At 40.9% G+C, this 21,514-nt stretch overlaps 1 protein-coding gene across 3 annotated transcripts in view; it reads right to left on the bottom strand.

Annotated features, from left to right (window-relative positions):
• LOC121638987 (phospholipid phosphatase-related protein type 5-like) overlaps positions 1-21,514 on the bottom strand; it is a 60,921-nt gene that overhangs the window by 21,188 nt on the left and 18,219 nt on the right. For all 3 annotated transcript variants that reach the window (XM_041984120.1, XM_041984122.1, XM_041984121.1), the window contains exon 3: positions 14,069-14,257. In XM_041984120.1, the coding sequence (XP_041840054.1) occupies positions 14,069-14,257 (189 nt within the window). The remainder of the gene's footprint in view (positions 1-14,068; positions 14,258-21,514) is intronic.

Genomic DNA, 21,514 nt, shown 5'->3' with positions numbered 1-21,514 from the left:
AAATGGGCATTTACTTAGCAGCTGTGATGGCCAATACATCCACAGCAACAGTGAGTCAGTTTACGTAACCATCAAAATTCAATAACTGGGAGTATTTAGATACTTATAATAATGAAATCTGGTGTATCTACATACATCTCTGAAATGCAAAAAACCCCATCTGATTTCTTTTGGATCGGTGCGGCGTCCGCAGTGATGCTGGCTCTGCATCGGTCTGTCGTGGTGAAGAGAGAGCTGAGCCAAAAGGCAAAGCTCTCGATTTACCGGTCGATCTACGTTCCTACCCTCACCTATGGTCATGAGCTGTGGGTAATGACCGAAAGAACGAGATCTCGAATACAAATGGCCGAAATGAGTTTCCTCCGCAGGGTGGCCGGGCTCTCCCTTAGAGATAGGGTGAGAAGCTCGGTGATCCGGGAGGGGCTCAGAGTAGAGCCGCTTCTCCTCCACATCGAGAGGAGCCAGATGAGGTGGCTCGGGCATCTGGTTAGGATGCCTCCTGGACGCCTCCCTGGTGAGGTGTTCCGGGCACGTCCCACCGGAAGGAGACCCCGGGGCAGACCCAGGACACGCTGGACAGACTACATCTCTCGGCTGGCCTGGGAACGCCTCGGGATCCCTTCGGATGAGCTGGTGAATGTGGCCGGGGAGAGGGAAGTCTGGGTTTCCCTGCTTAGGCAGCTGCCCACGCAACCCGATTCCGGATAAGCGGAAGAGAATGGATGGATGGATGGATGGATGGATTTCTTTTGGCATATACTGTATATGTGGTAATGGTTTGATTTACGGGGAACTAAGTTGAGCCCAGTTCCCCTGAAAAGCAGATGAGCTCCCTTAAAGACATTCAGCTGATACTCCAAGAAGGGAGTATTAAGAAATAATCCACTTTCAGGTTACATTTAATTTCTCCATTAGATTTCTCATGTTTCTTAAAAAGAATGCCATTAAGACCCTCCAATGCATTGTTAGAGCAGCTGAGAAGATCGTTGGTGCCTCGTTACACTCCCTGCAGAACAGCTACACCTCTTGCCTCACCTGTAAAGCCCTCTGCATTGCGAGACACCCCACCCACCCGTCACACAGCTTCTAGAGCCTGCTGCCATCAGGAAAGAGACTGAGGAACCTGTGGGCCAGGACCAGCAGACTGAGGGACATCTTCATCCACCAGGCTGTCAGGATGCTGAACTCTCTCCCTGTTCTGCCTCCCTTCCACACACACACACCCTGGACTCTGACACCCTCCATCAACACTTGTTTTTTTTTTTTTTTTTTTTTTTTTAACTTGTCCTGTCCAGCATCATAGCAAGCAAAATGATAATCTGGTTGCTGTATCGTGCTGAACAAATTTGCTCTGCCAAGGGGAGGCCTATGGGTAAGACTCCTCTTGATAATCTGATTAATTAATTTATTTATTTACTTAAAATCATGGAATCTATGTAATCTTGCTGGACCTGATCGGAGGGGACAGAAAAAGATGGAAAATAGCAAAAAGCGCAAAAGGGAAAGAAGAAAGGAGACAAAAAAATCACAGACAGAAGGAAACGACCCTTCAATCCACACCATCACCAGACAACAAACTATTACACCTGTACATGAACACACCAGAAAATTTCCTACAACTTTTACAAAAACAGAAACATACACACAGAAAAAACAGGGCTGCTAGTCATTAAGAGTTTTTAAATAATAACCAAATCAAAAAGACATAACAGCGATCAGATACTAACTCACAGGAAAAATAAAAAATTTAAAAAAAATAATTATCGCTTAGTATTAAAACCCACTGGACAACTCAGTGACTGTGTCAGCATGCAGAGCATGAGAAACAAGGAGTGATCAGTGATGAAGAGTGGTGAGTGAGATCATGCAAATGCTACCACACCTCCACGGAGGCCAGAGGCAGACCAGGGCCAGAGATCCGGGCCCTCAGCAGCAGACCAGGAGCACCAACCCAAGCCACCCCACCACGAAGACGACTCCAGCCCCAATCCGAAGGGCGGCAGAGGAGAGCCCCAGCAAGAGCCCCCCACGGTCCCGGGGCACAGGTCCCAGTGGGCCAAGATCAGCAGCCGCCGGCCCCGCCAGCGACTGACCACCCATGGCAGCCCAAGCGAAGGGCCCAGTGCCCCAGGAGCCCAGAGGCGGCCGCCCCACCCCCCAAAGGCAGAGGGCCCACAACATGTCTAGGAGGACCAGGCCCCCCCAGACAGCCACCCGGCGTAGGCCAGTACACACCCTGGGAACCAGGGTGCCATCGGCCCCCTCTCCCCACTCCCCACCTACTCCAATCTGCACCCCATATAACCCCACACTCACGCCCTCCCCCCCGCGCCGCACCCACAAGCACTCACCACCACACAGTCACGCCACACACAACCCACCCACCATGTCCCGTGGGGGACACCCCAGGCGGACCAGAGGACAGCGAGTCCCAAGCACCCCCCTTGACCCAACACCCACAGAGCCAGCAACCCACCAGCGCAGCCACCCCGGGACCCGGCCCCAGCCACACACAGGGGGAACAGGGTGTGAGAGGTCCCCAATACCCTCTCCCTCCCCACTCCTGACTGTTTATGTAGTGTGTGTTGTGTGCAATTAAAATTGAGGGGCAGTGACCACAATGAGCTGGGAGCCGGGCCACCTAAGTGGCCCCGCCCGACATGCACCGCATGTCATGCCCCCCAGGTGTTGTTTGTGTGTTGTGTTTCTTGTGTTTTGGTGTCTCGGTGCAATTAAAACTGAGAGGCGAGTCGCCACGGGGTGCATCCAAGGAGACCACTGAATGGTCTCCTCCGCTCCACCCCCATGGCTCCACGCCTCCCAACTCCCTACATGTGTGTGTGTGTGTGAGACAGAGAAAGCGGGAAGTAAGAGGGGTCCAGGGATGTACGTCCAAAGGGAAGCAAACTTCCCTCTGGATGATGAGCCTCTAGTGGCATTAGGCACCCCCGCTCCCCAGGAGGCCCCCCAGGGCAAGACAGGCCAGGAGAGGCCTCCCCCCACGACCGGGCCATTCAGGGACCACAGCCAGTGAGCCGTAACCGACCCTAGAAAGTACCCACCCTCCCACATCCCTAACGGGGAATGAGAGGATGGGGACAGCGGCAGACCCACCATCAACACCATCCCTCCATCAACACTTGAACTTTTATTCCTTCAGGTTGACACCCTCAGGAACAAGCACACAGCCCCTTTAAATCACTTTAACCAGACTATAATCTAGCTCTTCCTATAATCTTCTATTTTTGCACTATATCCATAAACATGGAATGCACTGACTGTAATTTGTCTTGCCTTTTTATTATGGTGTTTTATTTACTTAGTACTTGTTTTGTTTATTGGCTTATGTTCTTGTATTTCATCGCACCTGGGTTTGAGAGAACCATAATTTCAATTCTCTGTTTGTCCTGTACATGCTGTAAAAATTGACAATAAAGCTGAATTTGACTTTGAGTGGCCTGCTATCTCGACACATCATGATTTTTGGCCTGGCCCCACTCCTTCAGAAGCTCAACAGAGTAGCTGCTAACAATGTATCTACTCATCCCCTTAAAATCCTGATGGAAACACCTACATATCGGGAGGGGTGGTGTCGGGCTGAGCTAAGTGAGTACTAGTGGGAAAGGGCCATTTGTGAACCCATGGCCAGTAGATAAAAGGGGCTCGTTTTAAGAAAAAAAAAAAAAAACAAAACAGCATTGACCTTTAGGTTTGTTACACACTGGACCTTTAACACTAGAAGTCCCAGAGAGGGGTCAATTGACCTTTCTACCTTTACAACCCAGAGATGGGTCGATTGACCAGTAGGATTTTAGCTAAAATCCTGTCTTAAGCTGTGAACAGCTTCTTTTGTTTGTAGACGAGTCAATTACTGGCACACCCCAGGAGGGCGCATACTTAGGGGAGACACTGTAGACTCTTGAAACCTGACTGTCAACTTTTGCCCAAAGCTTGGCTTAAGGCACTGCTTGGTCCCCTGAGTATGAGATTGGAGTAGACCTCAAACAGATTCAGAAAGGTTTTCCTGCATTCTGGTATATTTCAAATAATTAAAAATATATTTGATATGATATATGATATATACCTCCTCGACACATTTGTGTGCTTTTAGAAGAAAAAAAAAAGATAATCATTGTGGGCCTTCAATAAAAAAGCAAACAATTTAGAATGATATGACAAAATGATGAATTCATATTTTTTTTAAAAATCACTTTAAAAGGTCCAGCTCTCCTCTTTTCATACAAATGAAAAAATACAAATTTTTCAAAATTTTTGACCAATTTTTCAAACTTTCTAACCCAATGTTCATGTACCTTATGTCCAAAAAGCCCAAGCAATGAACAATTTTGAATATTTAAAATGAACATTTTTTGATTGTGGTGGTACAGGCAGGGTCTGTGAGTAAAATGTCCAGAAGCATTAGTGTCTAAGTCAAGAGGGCATAAATGTCAACATGACAAAGATATAAAAGAACAACTGTGAATTTTTTCCAATGCTTTTTATTTTTGTCATAAAAAAAACAACAAAACAGTTAAAATAATGCAAGTAATGAAACAATTTCACAAATATTTACACAAGGCTACAGTGGCATGCCCTTGTGTGAATGGCTTTTCTGCTCTTTCAGCAGTCCGTCTGTGCTAAGTCCAAACATGCTTGGCACTTCCATGGTATCTCCATCCTGCATTTGCCACATGTGTATTTGTAGCAGTCAACACATCTTACAGTTGCGCAATTGTTCTTGCATCGATGGTTGACCTGACATTTTGCCCTTTTCCCAGGGCTAGGTGTGGGAGGTTGCTGCTGAAGCAGTTGCTCCTTATGTGCCTTCTTCTGACTCACATGAGAGTTGGCCAACTCTTTCGCGAGCTCAACCAGGAAGTCCACTCTTCTCTCCTGCACTCCGGTGCATTCCTTATGAAGAACATGAGCGTTCAGTGCCGCCATGTCGATCATGTTGTAGAACACGGCGACTGGCCATCTCCGTGTTCCTGCACGCACGCTGTACTCCCGCACCATCTGGTCCATCACATCCACACCACACTTTGTGGTGTTGTATTGTGTGACAGTGTTTGGCTTCCTTTTGGTGGTATTCTCAGTCTCAACCACATTGTGCATGCTGCTGAGAAGATAGACAGTCTTTTTCCGTTTCGGCGCATATACTGTGAGTGTTGCACCAGTGGTGGAAAACACTCGAGTGGTGAATTTAGTGTGGTCCTTCTGTCTAGTTGACTGAGGAATTTCCCGGTGAATCTTGTTGACTGTGCCAAGGATGGTGGTTTTCCGGCTAAGCAGTCGTTGCGCAAGGGACAGCGATGTAAAAAAATTGTCTGTTGTTACAGTTCTGCCCTTATCCATGAACGGCTCCATCAGCCTCATCACTACACTCTCAGAGAGTCTCTCTCCACTGGGACGACTGGGGTCCTTGCCAAGATATGGCAGGATATTGCAAATGTACTTTGATTTCAAGTCACAAGCCAGCCAAAACTTAATGCCAAATTTGTCCGGTTTTGTTGCAATGTACTGCAGAAAACTGCAGCGAGTCTTTGTCGGGAAAAGCTGTTGATCAATAGTGATGTGTCGACCAGGGTTATAAGATCTGATGCAGTTATTGACAAAAGATTCCCACAGATTAGAAATTGCAGCAAACTTATTTGTCTCCACTCGCTCACTGCGTGTGAACATGTTATCAAAGCGTAGGTGTTGCATGATGTTTTGGAAGCGGTTTCGGGCCATAGTAGCAATGATTCGTGGGTTTCCCAGCTCTGCTGACCAATTGTCACGTAGTGATGGAACTTTCTTCACCCCCCGCAAGATAATAATTGCAATAAATGCCATTAGTTCTGGGAGGTTCATGAACCAATCTGCCTGCTCCTTTTGCCGTGCATGCTGAATGGTCCATTCTTGAATGCTACGAAGCATTTCAAGTGTTATAAAACAGAAGAAGCTTTGAAGACGAGTCCGGATACTTCTTCTGGCCTTAGCAGTTGGCTCTCCATCTGTGCCGTATGGTTCTATTGGGGTGAAATTGAGACATGTCCCCAGCTGTTCTTCATGCCACACTGTGCCATCTTTAGCCATCTCTGTCCTCTCACTTCCCAACCGAGCCCTCTTTTCTGGCAGTGGAGCAGTCTCATCATCTGCAAGGTAAACAATTTCACAATTTCAGAGGACGAAAATAGGATGTTTTGGAAATAAGATTAAAAAAATCCTTTATTTGTACCAAAATGGAGAAATTCCAGTGTTGCAACTCACAGTACAGGACAAAGCAGAAAGAAAGAAATTTGTCATACCAAAAAGTTCAATAATAGTTTCAAATCTTACCTGAAGACTGCTCAGAGTCAGAGTCCGAATCCAGCTGAATTTGTATCTCTTCTCCATCTGAGTCACAAGGGTTTGTATCGCTGAGGATCAGGTCCAATGCCTGCTGAGTTGTAAGCCGCCTCTGCATTTTGCTTCCTTCTATTTGTTGGAGGTGAAGCTAGCTACTATTTATCCCCCTCAGCCCACCATCCCCCACTGCCACAGAATTTACCAGACGTTTCAAGGTAACAAGGAGGGGCTGGATGCAATGGGTGCATTCCTCAGGTAATGGCTGCATTTACAAATGAAGAGATGCTAATTTTTGCCAGCAGAGTCGTCAGTTTGGACTAAAGGTCTTTCGACCCTTCTCTGGGACTTTAGGGAGATATCAAAATTCCTGGGACTTCTAGTGTTAAAGGCAAGCATGTTACATTTCTCTGCTTCCTGTCTCTATCTAAATGTGCACTTACTATTTTTAGCCACTTTTATTCAGCTTTATTTTCCCTCCTCATCTCTCCAAACAGATTTTGAAAACATGACCACAGCACAATGCAGATTGTCACACATCAGGAGCTGTCTTTCCATAAACTCTGGCATTGCTGGATAATGCAGTCCATCCTTCATGGTTTTCTCAAATCTTTCTGTCACTTGGAGCTGCATTATGCATGAAGGCTTGTCCCAAGGTTTAACTGACTACAGCAAACAAACTTAGAACAGCTAGCCACCACTCCACCAGTAGTTAGCAAACACATTCTCACGTTTCATCTTTTTCACTAGCTCCCGTCTTTGGCTCCCTTTTCATTTTGCGATTTATTTTCTTTTCAGTTTTACCTTCGTTTCTAGTTTCCTTATTTCTTTCATTGTATGTTGTATTTTCTGAACTCTGACTGCCTCTCCTTTCATAGAATGTCTTTGCTTTTCCTCAAACACTCTTTGAGGCTTGTATTGAGCAGCATTTATATGGAGCTCTCGAGGACAACAACATTTAGCATCTTGCCTCTGACCCTTGTTTACAAAAAAGAAGAAAGACTGGTGGAGAAAAGGACCCCTACATCCAAAACTTTACCGACTCACTGTACCACATCTTCTTGCTTGTATTGCTAGTGTGTATGTTTGTCTGGCACAGTGTGACTCTCTGTGAGCCGAGAGGCCTCACACTGTGCTACAAGCATCTTAATCCTGCAATTACCATTTGATTCTCTGATAGGTCACAGCTAAACCGTGCCACCTCAAAGGTGGATCGTGGTGTGCAATCAGCATATAGTCTACACAATGGTCGGAAATACACATGCACAAATAATCATCACATAGTTCAAATAGTACTTTACTCTGCTCACTTAGAGAGCTCGGTGGATGATAATTGGAGAGCTGAAATGTCACCTGCACTGCATCTGGTGCATGCATTGTGCAATAGGGTGTGCACTGCATTCTGCGTGTGCTTGTGTGCATGAGCAAATGGAATTAGATACAGTTGTGGAGAGTCATAGAGATTGCCTGCAGCTACTCTGACTAGTGCTCAGATCCTGACTCTAGCAGACACACAGTGTAGAGCTCCCATATGTACACACAGGACTGGTTTTCAGTAGCATTGGAGGATAAGATGTGTGCCATCATCCACCCACATGCTTACCTTCACTGATATGCTGAAACCTACAGTGTTTTTGCCAAGTACCACACAAGTGCCTCTGTTTCGCTCACCCCTCTAACTTCCTCTCTGTGCTATACTCTCTAGCATTCAGCATTGTCAATAACACACATGCATGCACACTATGATGGGTGCTTTGGAAATCTTAGTTTAAGATGAAAGAGAGTGCAAAGTGTGCTGCTACATCGTCAGTTTTGAAGAGGCTATTACACTGCAACATTTAATGAGCCAAGCTTAACTACAGCACAACTCACATTTGCATAACGGCATGAAGATGTTAAAGAACTTCAGGAAACTAAACCTTTTCCTTAAGTATATAGTTGCCAATTTTATGTTTGGTTAATCTAAAATTGGGGTTTTAAGGATTTAATGTGTAACAATGCAAACAGAACAAAGTGAAAAATATTCCAATTTTTAAAGTAAACATCCTAATCTTGGAGCTAAATTTAAATCCTTTGTCCAATAATGAATAACTCATTGGGCAGCACTCCAGATAGCAGGTTTAGTAAAATAACTCCTTGGGCAGCACTCCAGATAGCAGGTTTAGTAAAATAACTCCTTGGGCAGCACTCCAGATAGCAGGTTTAGTAAAATAACTCCTTGGGCAGCACTCCAGATAGCAGGTTTAGTAAAAATCTTGTTTGTTGCGCCCAAATAGAGGAAAACTAAGTTTTCTGTTCCAAAAAGAGTGTCAGTCCTAAGAAAGCTCTGTAAGTAACAGCATCAGTTACCACTGAGACTTACTTAACAGGCTTGTTGGCAGGTTTTCTTCTACCAACTCTGGCCCTGATCTATTAACGCTTTGCGTGTACTAAAACAGGTGCAGACGGCTTTGCTCCGCTAAAATCGGCCCAAGCTTATCTATCAAAGCCGCAAACATGGAACTGCGTCAGTTATCCTGGCAAAACTGCGCCGCTCTCCACTTTGCGTTTCTGAAGCTACTGCATATGCATTATGGGCGTTCCGGCCAGAAAGTGCACATTAGTGGGAGGAGACTATGCAAATAAATCTGGTTTGCGCAGCAGTGGGATTCATGTAGCCCGCAAATAGTTTGCGGTGTTTATGTTTGCTCTAAAAATAGCGTTTCTGAAAAGCAGGTGCTAATTGGCACAACAGTATACGCGCAATGGCTGCAGTAATAATTTTAAGGAGGAGGCACAGACACCATGAAAGGCGACTAAGATAATGCATTTTTTTCTATTATATTAATATATTTAGAATGCCAGAGAAGAGGATTGTGGAGACGATCCAGCGTTGCAATATTAGAATTGCTGGATAAGTTTAAAGACTTTATCATGCCTGTCTTTTATTATTATTATTATTATTATTATTATTATTATTATTATTATTTCTTTATAGCTTTTAAACCTTTATTATTTCTTATTTGTTCCTTGCATGTTTTTATATGTACAATACCTTGGTTCCTAAAGGTTGTTGTTAGTGTGCCTTATAAATAAATTGAACTTGAATATGAAACTATATTGCAGCATTTCTGGTGACATTTAGATTTTTTTCCTCGACTTCCGCAATATTTTTATTTGTCTCCTTTACTTGTCTCAACTTCTATCGGATAAAAGTTAATTTTGCGTTTGCGGTTTCCTTGCTCTCCAGAACCTTACATGACAGAGCAAACAGCGCCGCTAAATCCTCATTTAAATACTGCTGTTTGCTCCGCAAATGATAACAGGAGCAGTCTTAATAGATCAGGCGCTAATCGTAGAAACATAACCAGAGCAAAACTGCGCAGCAAATGTTAAATAGCGCAGCAGTTTTGCCCTCGTCATAACTCAGCCCCTCTGTGTTTCTCTCTGACATCTTCTGCAGAGCCTAAGTTAGTCATATTTATTTTCTCTTTCATACACGCAATGCCAAAGCACATAATGGAACTGATTTTGGTTGATCAAACTAGAGACTATTTTCAACATTTCCAAAATGATGGTGTTGTTATTGTAAGAATAATGTTAAAGACATGTTACTTTGTGACTGCTTAGATCATGTTTAGATCATTCAGTGAGCTTTTTTGATTTGAAATGGTATTTTAGGTCACACTTCTAGCTCAGAGTAGAGCGACCCAGCCTCCTCATCTTTATCTTCCCCCACCTTTAAGTTGATATCATGCTCCAGAAGAAATAAAACTTGTGTATCATTAATTATCCAGCTGGCTGTTACTTCTTCACATGCTGTTTTTAACAATCTGGGCTAGTTCACCTGATTGAGATTGTGTTTTAGAGTCATTCCATGACTCAATGAGGCCGATGTGAAGAGAATTGTAATTTCATGGATAAGAAAGGAGCTGATGGACTGTCTCTCTATTATAGCCAGTAATAGACACATCAGTAAGACCTCTGGAAATTCTTTCAACTTGTGATAAAAGAGCATAATATAGCTCATTACAGAAATGACCAGTTAAATAAACCTTTATAAAGCTTAGTAATGTACAGCTAAGTCTCTGGTCAGTGAACATAACAAAAATATAATTTGTGTTGTATTAGTCTGTCACGCACACAAAATTATAACCTTGTTATAATAGTAAGCATGTAATATCAGAGACTGTAGTATTAGCATGACATCAATGTTTTTGAGGAGAGACTAAATGAGGTAAATTAAACTGTTGTTAAATTATATCTCTGTTATGTCTTATTTATATCTGATAAATGAGATCAGGCTGTTTACTTTTTAGAATAAAAGGAAAAATATAAATCTGATCTAGAGGAAAGAGGAACTTAGATTACTTTTGTTATAATTGGATGAAAAATAAAAGTCTAAATAATAAAATATGATAATATTTGAATATAAAATAACTGAATGAAAATGTATAAGAAATGAATTAAGTAATTATTGAAAATAAAATAAACAAATTTGATCTTTTAGTGGTGTATGGGATTGCTACCCCCTCTCAATATAACGGTCAGTGAAACACTGGTTTTTCAAAATAAAAAGTTTACGTAAATCATACTGGTGTCTTTTTTTGCATGATAATGTTGAATTCATCATTTACACAGTGCTTTAGAGGAGATTTCAAAACATCAAAATATATATTGGTAATAGGATGAAACCAAGAAGTATTGTGATATCACTTCGAGGCCATATCGCCCGGCTCTAAGTATAAAATATGTCACATTCAGAACCAGTACTTTTTCAGTTATGGAAACTTTTCAACAAACCACCAGCTACCGTTCTACAAACGTCTAAACCAGTAAAAAGAAATGGTGGTGAAAGTCAAATATAATGTTACATTTTGTCATATTTTGCCAGTCTGACATTGTAAATAAGAATCTCTTCTCAATGACTACCCTGGTACAAGATGTGTACCAGGGTAGTCATGATTAAAAATAGAAATCGAAATAGAAAGTTTTTTTCTTTTATATCAGCCTATCATAACACAAAGTAGCAGAGGTTCTTTATGAAAAAAATGGAAAAAAACTATCTTCTGTCAAGTTGGGAAATGAACTTGAGCTACTATAATGCAGAGTCCAAACAATCCACAAGCCCTACATTTTGTTACAGAAAACATCAGTACTGTCTGTTAAAGAACTTGACAATTTTTGGTTTGTGGCTTCAAGTCTTGAGTCTAATTTAAAAAAAAATGTTTAGGAAATATCTGTTTTTTTGTTGTATCTGAACAAAGACTCATGGGGCGGAGAAGTATCTTGGAGCAAAAGAGAACACAGATGCTCTGCCTTTCAAAAAAGTGGGTTAACCCTCCAGGCAAAATTTCACCAGTCAGATCCTACTTTGCTAAGCTCCCACGACTCCAACCATACCAGTACATGCTGGGCTCCAAAAAAAGAAAAAAAGAGCTATTGTGTAACATCTCCTCTGTTCTTTCTTCTTTATTTTGTCCCTCCATTCTTGTCTGATATAGGATTCTAACTGCCCAAGACCTCTGACTCTCATTTTCTGTGTTCCTGAGCTGCCAATTCTTTTCAATTGATTAAAAATGTGGCTTGCAGGCAGGCCATTCCAACACCTAGACTATTCTATTACTTAGCCATGCTGTTGTAATAGAGGCAGGATGTGATTTAGCTTTGTCTTATTGAAATATGCAAGGTCTTCCCTGAAAAGGATGTCATCTGGATAGATATGTTGCTCTAAGGAGGGGGCTACTACTTCATTCTGGTCAGGGCTACTGACCTGCAGGTTTAACATGTTTCCCTGCTGTAGCACACCTGACTCAAATCAATAAGTCATTAACAGGCTTGTGCAGGACTTGACAACAATCTGTTGAAGAACTATTTCATTTAAAGAAGCATGATGCCAATTATCAGATCTTAAAAATATGTGTTTCTAACTTGTTGTGATGGCACATTTCTGGAGCTGTAATTGCCCAGCAGCAGACTGAGAAACTACACTTCACATTTTTTTCTTCCAGAAGGAATAAATTTACTTATACAGAATTGAATTAAATGTTCTGAATATCAGATTTCTCTGATATCTGAATTCTCAGACAGCAAACATTTAATTGGAATGGAGATGTAGAAGTATGTATCACATTCCAGCTGAGTTTCGCTTTTTGCACCACGTTGCAAGCTAGCAAATTATTTCTTTGACAATACCTGTACCAAGAAAATCTCTAATCGTAACATTCCTACAGGACAGTAGCCCTTGAGGTCCAGAGTAGGTGACCCTTGCTCTAAAGCGTGTATATACCTTTTTGCACTCATAGTGCTTTTCCAGATGTGCATGCTTCCAGTTCCATAGACACTTATACATCCCCATACTAATTAAATTATTGTTGTCTGAGGACTCAAATATTACAGTCATCTGATATTCAGCATAATGTTCCCTTTCAAGCATTTATACTAGGACAAGAATACACGTTCACCTATCTCAAAACAATTGTGCATGGAAGTGAGCTGACTCATTTATTGCTATGTCTCCCAGCATAGATGTTTGAGCTGGGCCTCTGACATCTTTACTGTACAGAGACTCTGTCTCTCTAATGTGCTCTTATTATTCATAATCATGTTATCATGTTATGGCCTTGTTGCCAATCAATGTGTTTCAGTATGTTCCTCCAGTGGTTTCTCTTTAGTATCACTTATTTTTCCATCAGTGTTTTCACCCCGTCCCTCCTTTTTATAGTCGAGTTGCTGCTGTCAAATTCAAGATGAGCTTCTATTTGTAATTAATTGTCTAACTTTCAACATCAAATATATATATTTTTTTGTACTTCTGTGATAAAAATCAGGAAAACCAGGAAATTAGCAGATAATTGCATTATGTTTTGATTCCACATAGTGTCTCAGCACTTTTTGGAACTGGAGTTGTATTAACAGTCCACACATGGGTAAAACAGACCTTTTTGCAGCAATTACAAACTACCACAAAAGCAGATGTCCCAAATAGTGCATGCATGTGTGGTTATGTGCTTGCGATTACATGGGTGCTGACCTAATGTGTAGCTCAGAGGCAGACATGTTGTAATGCCACTTAACTGTGTGACATCAAAGAGACAAACCCTGGGGGTCAAGAGAAAAGTCATGAAAGCAAAGCTTTGATGGCAACATGAAGCTACGTTTCATTATTATAAATATCCTGCTGTATTACTGAAAAATGGCGGCTGTGACAGAACTCAGAATCTTCCAGCATAACAACCATTACTCCCACTGGAAAATGATTCAGTAATGGTGAAAATGCAATAAATTAATATTAATGTTTAATCTGCTGCATTGTGACCCACATTTTACAATTCCATATAGATGTTTAATTATTGAAGGCATCTTCTGTGCATTTTTAAGTCATGTGTGAGGAGGAAACAATCAAACTGAGGCTCTTGTGCACAGACAGGCTAAACCATGCACAAGTAATGCTTTATTCTCTTCTTACAGCATGCATTTTGAAATAACGACAGATTCTGTGCAGTGTTGCTATCTCTGCTTCATGGAGGACAAATATAGTGCCCGTTGCCATGGTTATGACTGAGAACGCATCCACACAAACAGAACAGCGAGACCACGAGGGTGCACACCTACACATATCTGCCCTCTTTCAATCCACAAGCACCACGTGCAGATGAGGAGAAACTACCAGCGCATGAGTGTCTCACATGTGCATGAATGTAAATGTATGTCTGTGTGCAGGTGCATGATGAACACCTGTGGAAGTTGAATACACACTCACCGTCACAGTGGGGATGGCGGTGACGAGGGAGTAGACGAGAACAGGCGACGCTTTGCTGTTGTCCTCTGGTCCTGGATAAGGCTTGGAGTAGGCTTTGTCAAAGCAGAAGAAGCCCTGGATGTGCACGGGGAACGTGTCTGTATACTCAAAGTAATACGCCAACAGAACGGTCCCTGCCATGATGACCAGCTGGAAATAAAACATATTGGTAGCAGCTTTAGGACTGGATCCACAAGAGTTGGAAAAGAAAAGACAGTGGGGAAAAGAAACCAAAACAGGAGCACAGTTTGAAAAAAAAAAATAGAAATAAATTTCCTTCACAGAGAAAAATGATGGATGCTTCCGTAATGTGTAAAGTGAGCCATTTGTGTGGAGAGATGGTGAGGGAAGAGTCTGAGAGTGAGAGGCAGGGAATTAGGGAGGGAGGGAGGGAGGTAAAGATAGAGACAGAGGGAAACAAATAAGGAGAAAGCTACAGAGGAGGAAAGAAAGCAGAGTGAGAAATCCCTTCAGCAGTGTCAGGACTTGGAGTAGGAGGGGAAAGAAACAAATGGAGTCTGTTTAAAAAAAAAAGAGAAAAAGAATAAAAGCTCTGTGGAGGAGCAGAAGAGGAACTGAAAATGGATGGGGGGTAACATAGATGAGACACAGGAGAGAAAGAGAAAAAAAAGACCTAGGAAGCGAAAAGGGAATAAGACCGGAAGAATTACATATTCATGGATTTCTGCATAACTTAAATTAGTGCTGTTCTGACATTTAGAGCATTTCTGATGTATGAAAAGCACAAGCCACGATGCATAAAATATGACCTCAATAACTGTTCAAAAATAAATAATAGCATTAGCAATTCATGGCAGATTGTATATGTGAGAGAGGAAAGGATGATGATATACATAGAAAGTATCATTTTTTAAAAAGCATGCTTTTCTGCACAGATGAAACAGATGCAAGTACTAATTATTCATTTCTACTTCAGTAAACCGCTCACAGGTGTCTTTGCCCGGTTATGTACAGAAAAGCAAACGGCCTCAACGTAAGCTTATTTCAACTAGAGGTCTGTGCAATACCCCGTTTGCCCCCACCCCCCCAACTCCCCCGAGAGCAGCCTCTTACTGCATATTAAAAATGAAAAGCAAGTGAAAATATGGCACACTGCTGATGAGTTTCATTATAATCTGCAGCCCAAATGTTTACCAGATGAACTTCTATTGTATGTGAAGGACAAATTTATCAGCAGCAAAACATGAAGAGCCTCTGATGGCAGGCTGAGCCGGTTTACAGCTGCAGGGACAGCGAGGCAGGGATGAAACTGCAGTTTAACGGCTGCCGCTCACCATGAGAGGAAATATTGTATGTTTTAATATAGCTCAATAAAAATGCAAATGCATCTATCATAATGTTGTAATAGTATAATAGATTAAATCTGTCACTTGTTTCTACAACACCAAGGTGCCTTGTGTGAAGAGGTTGAAACAAAACTAATTAACTTTTTAATTGGTGCACCGGTGTTTTGTTTTGTTTTTTTTTCTTGGTGCTGACAGCTTAAAACATCTGCTGTGAGAAAGACCTCCAAAGTGTGACGGTTCTCATAAAGGCACAGAATGAACATCCAAATAGGCTCAATTTTGGCCCCAAGCAAAACATAGAAAGTACAAGATGAGCTCATTTAGGAGGGATGAATGAGCAGGTGAGTCCTAAGAACACGTAACACCTGACATGTTCTACATATGTAGAAGCAGTGTTGCTGCCGGGTCATTGCGGGTAAAGTTTGACACTTTGTCTGTTTGTGCAAGTGTTCTGTTGCGACTATTGCTGTATTTGTTCTGACAGTGCCCTCAAACGACTGCAATAATCACGGCACATTAGTAAGTGGGTAGATGTATTTATACAACCTAAGTCCATGGAGGGAGTTTGCCTTGCAGCATGCTTACTAATGTAATCATGTTGATGACCCATTTGAAGTCCCTCTGCCTAATCTTAATTGATTCTAAAGTCTAAAAAAGAGACATTGCAGAAAAAGTATGGAAATTATTGTTTGGTTGATTATTTCTACTCTTTAATAATACCAATTGGTGTTGTATTATACATTACTGGAAAGCCTGATTAGTCACTGTTACAAGAAAGTATCACTTGTAATGATTGTGCTTATGTGAAATGAGCAACACAGCTGAACGTCTGGGTAGTGGCCCCCAAAATCCCACAGATGTATGACTACCGTTTGACAGGCAGGCATAGCAGAATGAGATTCTGGAACCAGTGTTGATCCCAAATCTCTAGACTCTGGGACCTAACTCCATCCTCAAGGATGACAGTCCTCTCCCCCAAACAGCAAAGGATGATGTCAGAGTTCCTCCAGAATTTGGGAGTGGAGAGAATGGACTGGTCTAATTTGAGTCCAAATTTCAACCCAATTGACCATGTGGGATTAGTTTGGGGATGCTGAATGTGCTAGAGTGACCAACACAACTGCACTGGTTGACCTTCAAGCGCTCCTGGTTAAGAAATGGCACATCATCCCAACGTAAATACACAAAGGCTGATGAATAGCATGAGGAGGAGGTGCCAAGAAGAAACCTTTTGGATGAAAGGCAAAATGTTTTCAAGGGACAAAAATAAGTCCAGTTTCCCTTCGACTTAAAATAAGTGTGAATACCAACAAGAGAATATTGAAGCGACACATTTTTGGGTCATACCTGGTGAATGGAAATCTCTGTCAGATATCGTTCCACTGTGTTTAGAACGAAAGCAGGTTCACACAACTCTGAAATTCCTACTGCTTACTTGTTATCTTGATAAATATATCCTGAAATTTTTAAACTTCTTGGTCATACAGGTAGATTATAGCAGGGGACACACCCTGATGGACGGGGCATAGCTTTGGTGTAACTCGAAGGGAACAAATATTGACAGGGAAACTGGCCTCAATACAACAGTGGCAGCACAAAACACACAAGCTAAGAATCTAGTTTTTCAATTCTTCACAACAGTGAAATTGCAGGAGACAAAAAATTTAACCACAACAATAAGACTGCGTGAGCTGCACACTGCTGCATTTTAAAACAGCATGCCTTCATTACACAATCACTCAACAATGAGACCAGCAAAGCAGATAATTGGCCCTGAATCAAATGGTGCTCTGCATGCAGTAACTGGGGTGTAGAGATGGAACAATGTCAGAGTTGGAGATATGAAAATGTACACTGCAGTGAAACAGCCCATGCATGCGCCTTCTCACATATGCTTATGACCAATTTGTGCACCGATTTTCAACATATGAAATTAACTTTGCTGTGTTTATAACAGATAACCTGAGCTGCTGCCAATCGTGGTCAGGACACTAATAGAAAATAGATTTTAAATCTCTGATTCCCTGCTTAAATTATGGCTAAATAAACCAAAAATCTCAGCTTGATGAGATTCAAAGTAGGCTACAGAAAGAAAGATTGAAAAGCACAGCTTTATGGATTTGCCGCTGTTATACTTAAATAAATAAATAAATCTCATTTAGTTTTCTGGTTTGGTATGGCAAAGCAACTTAAAGGAATAGCTTCACTTGGTAATCTGACATACCTGGAACTCCCTCTCCCCTAGCCAGTTTCCCTCCCTTTCCTGTCCCTGTGCTTTAATTACAGATGCAGTCCTGGTGTGCTGGACTGGCTCCACCTGTTTGTCTAATCATCACCTATATTTAAAGAGGCATCCAACCTCATCTCACTGCCAGATTGTAGACTCAGCCACAGTCAACCTTGAGCCAACAAGTAATAATTTTCTGAATATTTTTGCTCTGACTAATTTAGCTGTTTCCTTCTGCCAGACCATCAGCCACCACTCTTATAAAAGCTCTTGCATTAGACACACCGTCACCACCAGCCCCACTATAGCTAACTGAAATTTACTATACAAATATGCTGAAACTTGAACTGCTTGTCTGAGTCTGTACTTGGGTTCTGCCTCATATCCCTGCCAAAATAAGATTTTCCAAATGAAAACAAGACATTATACAAGTTGACTGAATCCATGAAAGAATACTGCCCTCATCAAACCAGAAACCTAAATGAGATTCAAGTAAAAAAGTACTTTATATCTACAGCTCATAGGTTCCCTGCTCAAAACCCTTTTCAGATCGTCCAAGTTGCTTAAATCCACAAAGTGTAGTTTTCTTTTGGATAAACTACTACTTTTATTTTAAAAAGTATAGTGTGTAAGAACTACTGGCATAAAAATGACTTAAATTCCAGGCACAGTGGTGAATGGATGGTGGCCATCAGTGGCCAAAATTCTTCCAGACATTAACATGTTTTTATCAGTGAGTAGATCCAGTGACCTCAGGTGCAACAATGACAGCTCTACGGGAAATTATTTTAACATTGTGTACATGTCTACTGTCTTCTATGTGCCTATTAAGGTGTTAATTATTCCATATTCATGTATGTGGACCCCCATGAGTAGTTATAAATGGCTCATTCTAAGAGAATAAAAACATACTTTTTTTTGTTAAGTGATTAGATACTAATAGAAACACAGTTTTCAATGATATATTAAATTTTCATTGATGTTTGAGTTTATTACATGCTGCACCTTTAAATTTTGATTGTTAGAAATCAAACTGGTTTAAGTAAGTTAATCTTGAGCACCAAAACTAAGTTGTTTTTTTTTTGTTTTTTTTTTAAACACACAACTGGATTGTTTAAATTTACATTAAATGAGTCTGGTCTCCATTTCTTCAACCAGTCTTTCCTCCATTTTCTGTCAATGATGGTGTCTATTTCAGACATTTTTATTGGACTGTCCTGCACTTTGATCAGTGACTCATAACTCTGCATTAAAATCTAACAGGGTAAACACTATGTGAGGTAGTAAATGCAGTGATGGCTGAATCTCTGAGGAACAAAGTGATGGTGATGAGATGAGCCATCAAAAGGGTTTGGTTTTAGTCCTAGTATGGACCATGCAACAGGCATGGCAGAGGACAGAAAGCCTGGCCTGAGGTCACATCAGATCACTACAGAGGTTTGTCACTGGTTTATTTCCGTGCTGCCATTTAAGTACCCTTTGTGTCAGTATTTAAGTATTTATTTATGGTGAAAGTAGCTTCAGTATCCCTAAGCAACAGTTCCCTACAAGACAGTTTTCTACACTTTCAGCCTTTAACTGGTCAGAGGCTAAAAAATCATCTTTCTATATCATGACAAAAGAACTCTTTAATGTTTCAGGCTGAAGGAGTTTAGTGCTGTATCTTCATCTTGGAGATAAGTATAAGGCCATTCTTCTGAGTACTCTTCTCAGCTGGACTAAATTGTTGAAGATTTAGCACAATCAAGATTTTTTATAAGCCACTGGTGAACTGGCTGTCAGAGCAGCAAACTGATAAGGTCAAACCTATATGGGTGCAAGTTTATTCAGTCTAAACTATGACATGTGCAATATGTGGCCAGTTATCTATATCTATCCCATAGATATATACACGTAGATGTCGCCTCTGACGCTGCTGTCCATTGGAATGATGCGTCAACACAGCCGCCATCTTGGGCCGGGGTAAGTGGCGTCTACTTACTGCATTAGTCAATAGAGGCAGAGGTCTGTCAACGATAAAAATCACCATAACACGCTGAATTTTCATATGATTTTCAATCAGTTTGGTTTATTAGAAATGTCACACATATTTATAATACAACAGATGTTTTTTTCTGTCATATTATACACTTACACATACTCAGACACACACCCACATGCAAACTGATTTTTTTTCTGCACTACTCAGACAAATAATAATGGTGATGCCATGTGGAGTTATTTCATAATATGAATAATATAAAATACATAAAAAATAAAGGAAAGATTGCCTAAATTAAAAATGTACAAAAATACCCCCAAAACAAAATACCTCAGTTAAAGTTACATCTGTTCTTCTTGTCATTTAAAGAACCTAAATTTACCTCTGATGTAGCAAGCCCAACAAGTAATGAACCTAATAAAGGTACCAAAGAGCACAACACCAATATAAAATGGATATTTTTTCAACACGTCAAAGAAAATAAGAAGTTTGTGTTTTTTTAATCTACTCCATCCAAAATCTGATAAATAGTAGCCTACAGAATTTTTAGTTCAAATTTTTGTGTCTGAATTAGTTGAAAATGGATTTTGAAAAAAAATCTTTTTGTAATAAGACTCAAACACAAGTGGTTTCACAGTGGCAGATGGCTGAAAGTGTGCAAAGCCACACAGAAAATGTCCTCTTCAGCAAAGTGGCAAAGTACCAACATAAATTAATGCCGTAGGGAGGAGAAGGGGAGATGTGCTCAGCATAATACTTTTATTACAGCTATATTACAGAATAATCATTGACAGTGAACCTTGGAAGAATGGTGACCAATTTTAAACTTCTTTCATTAGATTATCAGCTCTATGCCCGACCTGAATGCTTCCTTCATAGTTACTGAAGTTCAGAGATTGATTCTCTGTATAAACTTCCACTGTTTCCTCTCAATGGAAATGTGCAAGAAGAGAGTGTATCCAGTGACACATGCCTATGATGTACTGAAGCAAAATCTTAATTTTTTTGATAGTTTTTGTTCATCTACACAAGTTCTGTTTGGATTTCTATGTTTCTGTTTGTGGGTGTGTTTCTATGTGACGGCTGTTTGAGTATGTCTGCAGGCATGTGGGTGCATCCTGTGTCTGATGAGGAACTCTGACATGGGAACACTGTCGTAAAAATTTCTTTCCATCATCTAGTTTTATCTTCTGAGCTACAGAAGGCTTGAAGGAGTGAGGTGCAGAGAGGTGGGAGGAAGAAAAACATAACAGCTACAAACAACCGTTAAAGTTGATGCAAACAATTAAATACAAACATTCCTGGGAGATCTCTGTCTGTTATTTTATATAACTCAAATATGTAAAATTCCTGAAAAAAAAATTGCTGTTGCAATAATTTCAGTTTATTTTGGGATCAATGCATGATATTTTTCAGTGCAACTTGAATTGTTCCTGTGTTTTGCTCTTATTTACTATTTTTCACTAACAGAACCTGGAAATATATGTGCTTCCTTACTAAACGCAGGCTTATGTAAAATGTCATGAGATTTTATTTATTTTTTTTTTTTTTTTCATGCTGCATTTTAACCAGTTTCTAAATATCTTTAAAGGTCAAAGCAACTTCAAGATGATGGGTTTCTAATTAGCATTGGGGCCTTGCAGCAGAAGTCACCTTGGAATAATAATTAGCACAAAATGAAAGCATCATGCAAACAAATTAAACCAAATTTAAGCTGCAGGAGGCACAAACGTTATTCTGCTTTTGTACATTGTTTTAGATACTCCAGATTGTTTGTTTTAGTATTTCACTACGGCCAGTGAAAAAATAATTTATGCTTTAATTTCCTAAAAAGTTCCTGCTCTTACATTTTATTAAGCAAGTCAATGGTGACACCCAGTTTTTACCTGGAC

Source organism: Melanotaenia boesemani, chromosome 4, assembly GCF_017639745.1.
Source record: "Melanotaenia boesemani isolate fMelBoe1 chromosome 4, fMelBoe1.pri, whole genome shotgun sequence".
Classification (NCBI taxonomy): domain Eukaryota; kingdom Metazoa; phylum Chordata; class Actinopteri; order Atheriniformes; family Melanotaeniidae; genus Melanotaenia; species Melanotaenia boesemani.
The sequence above is the reverse complement of the archived record's forward strand: the minus strand, read 5'-3'. Positions and strand labels throughout refer to the sequence as shown.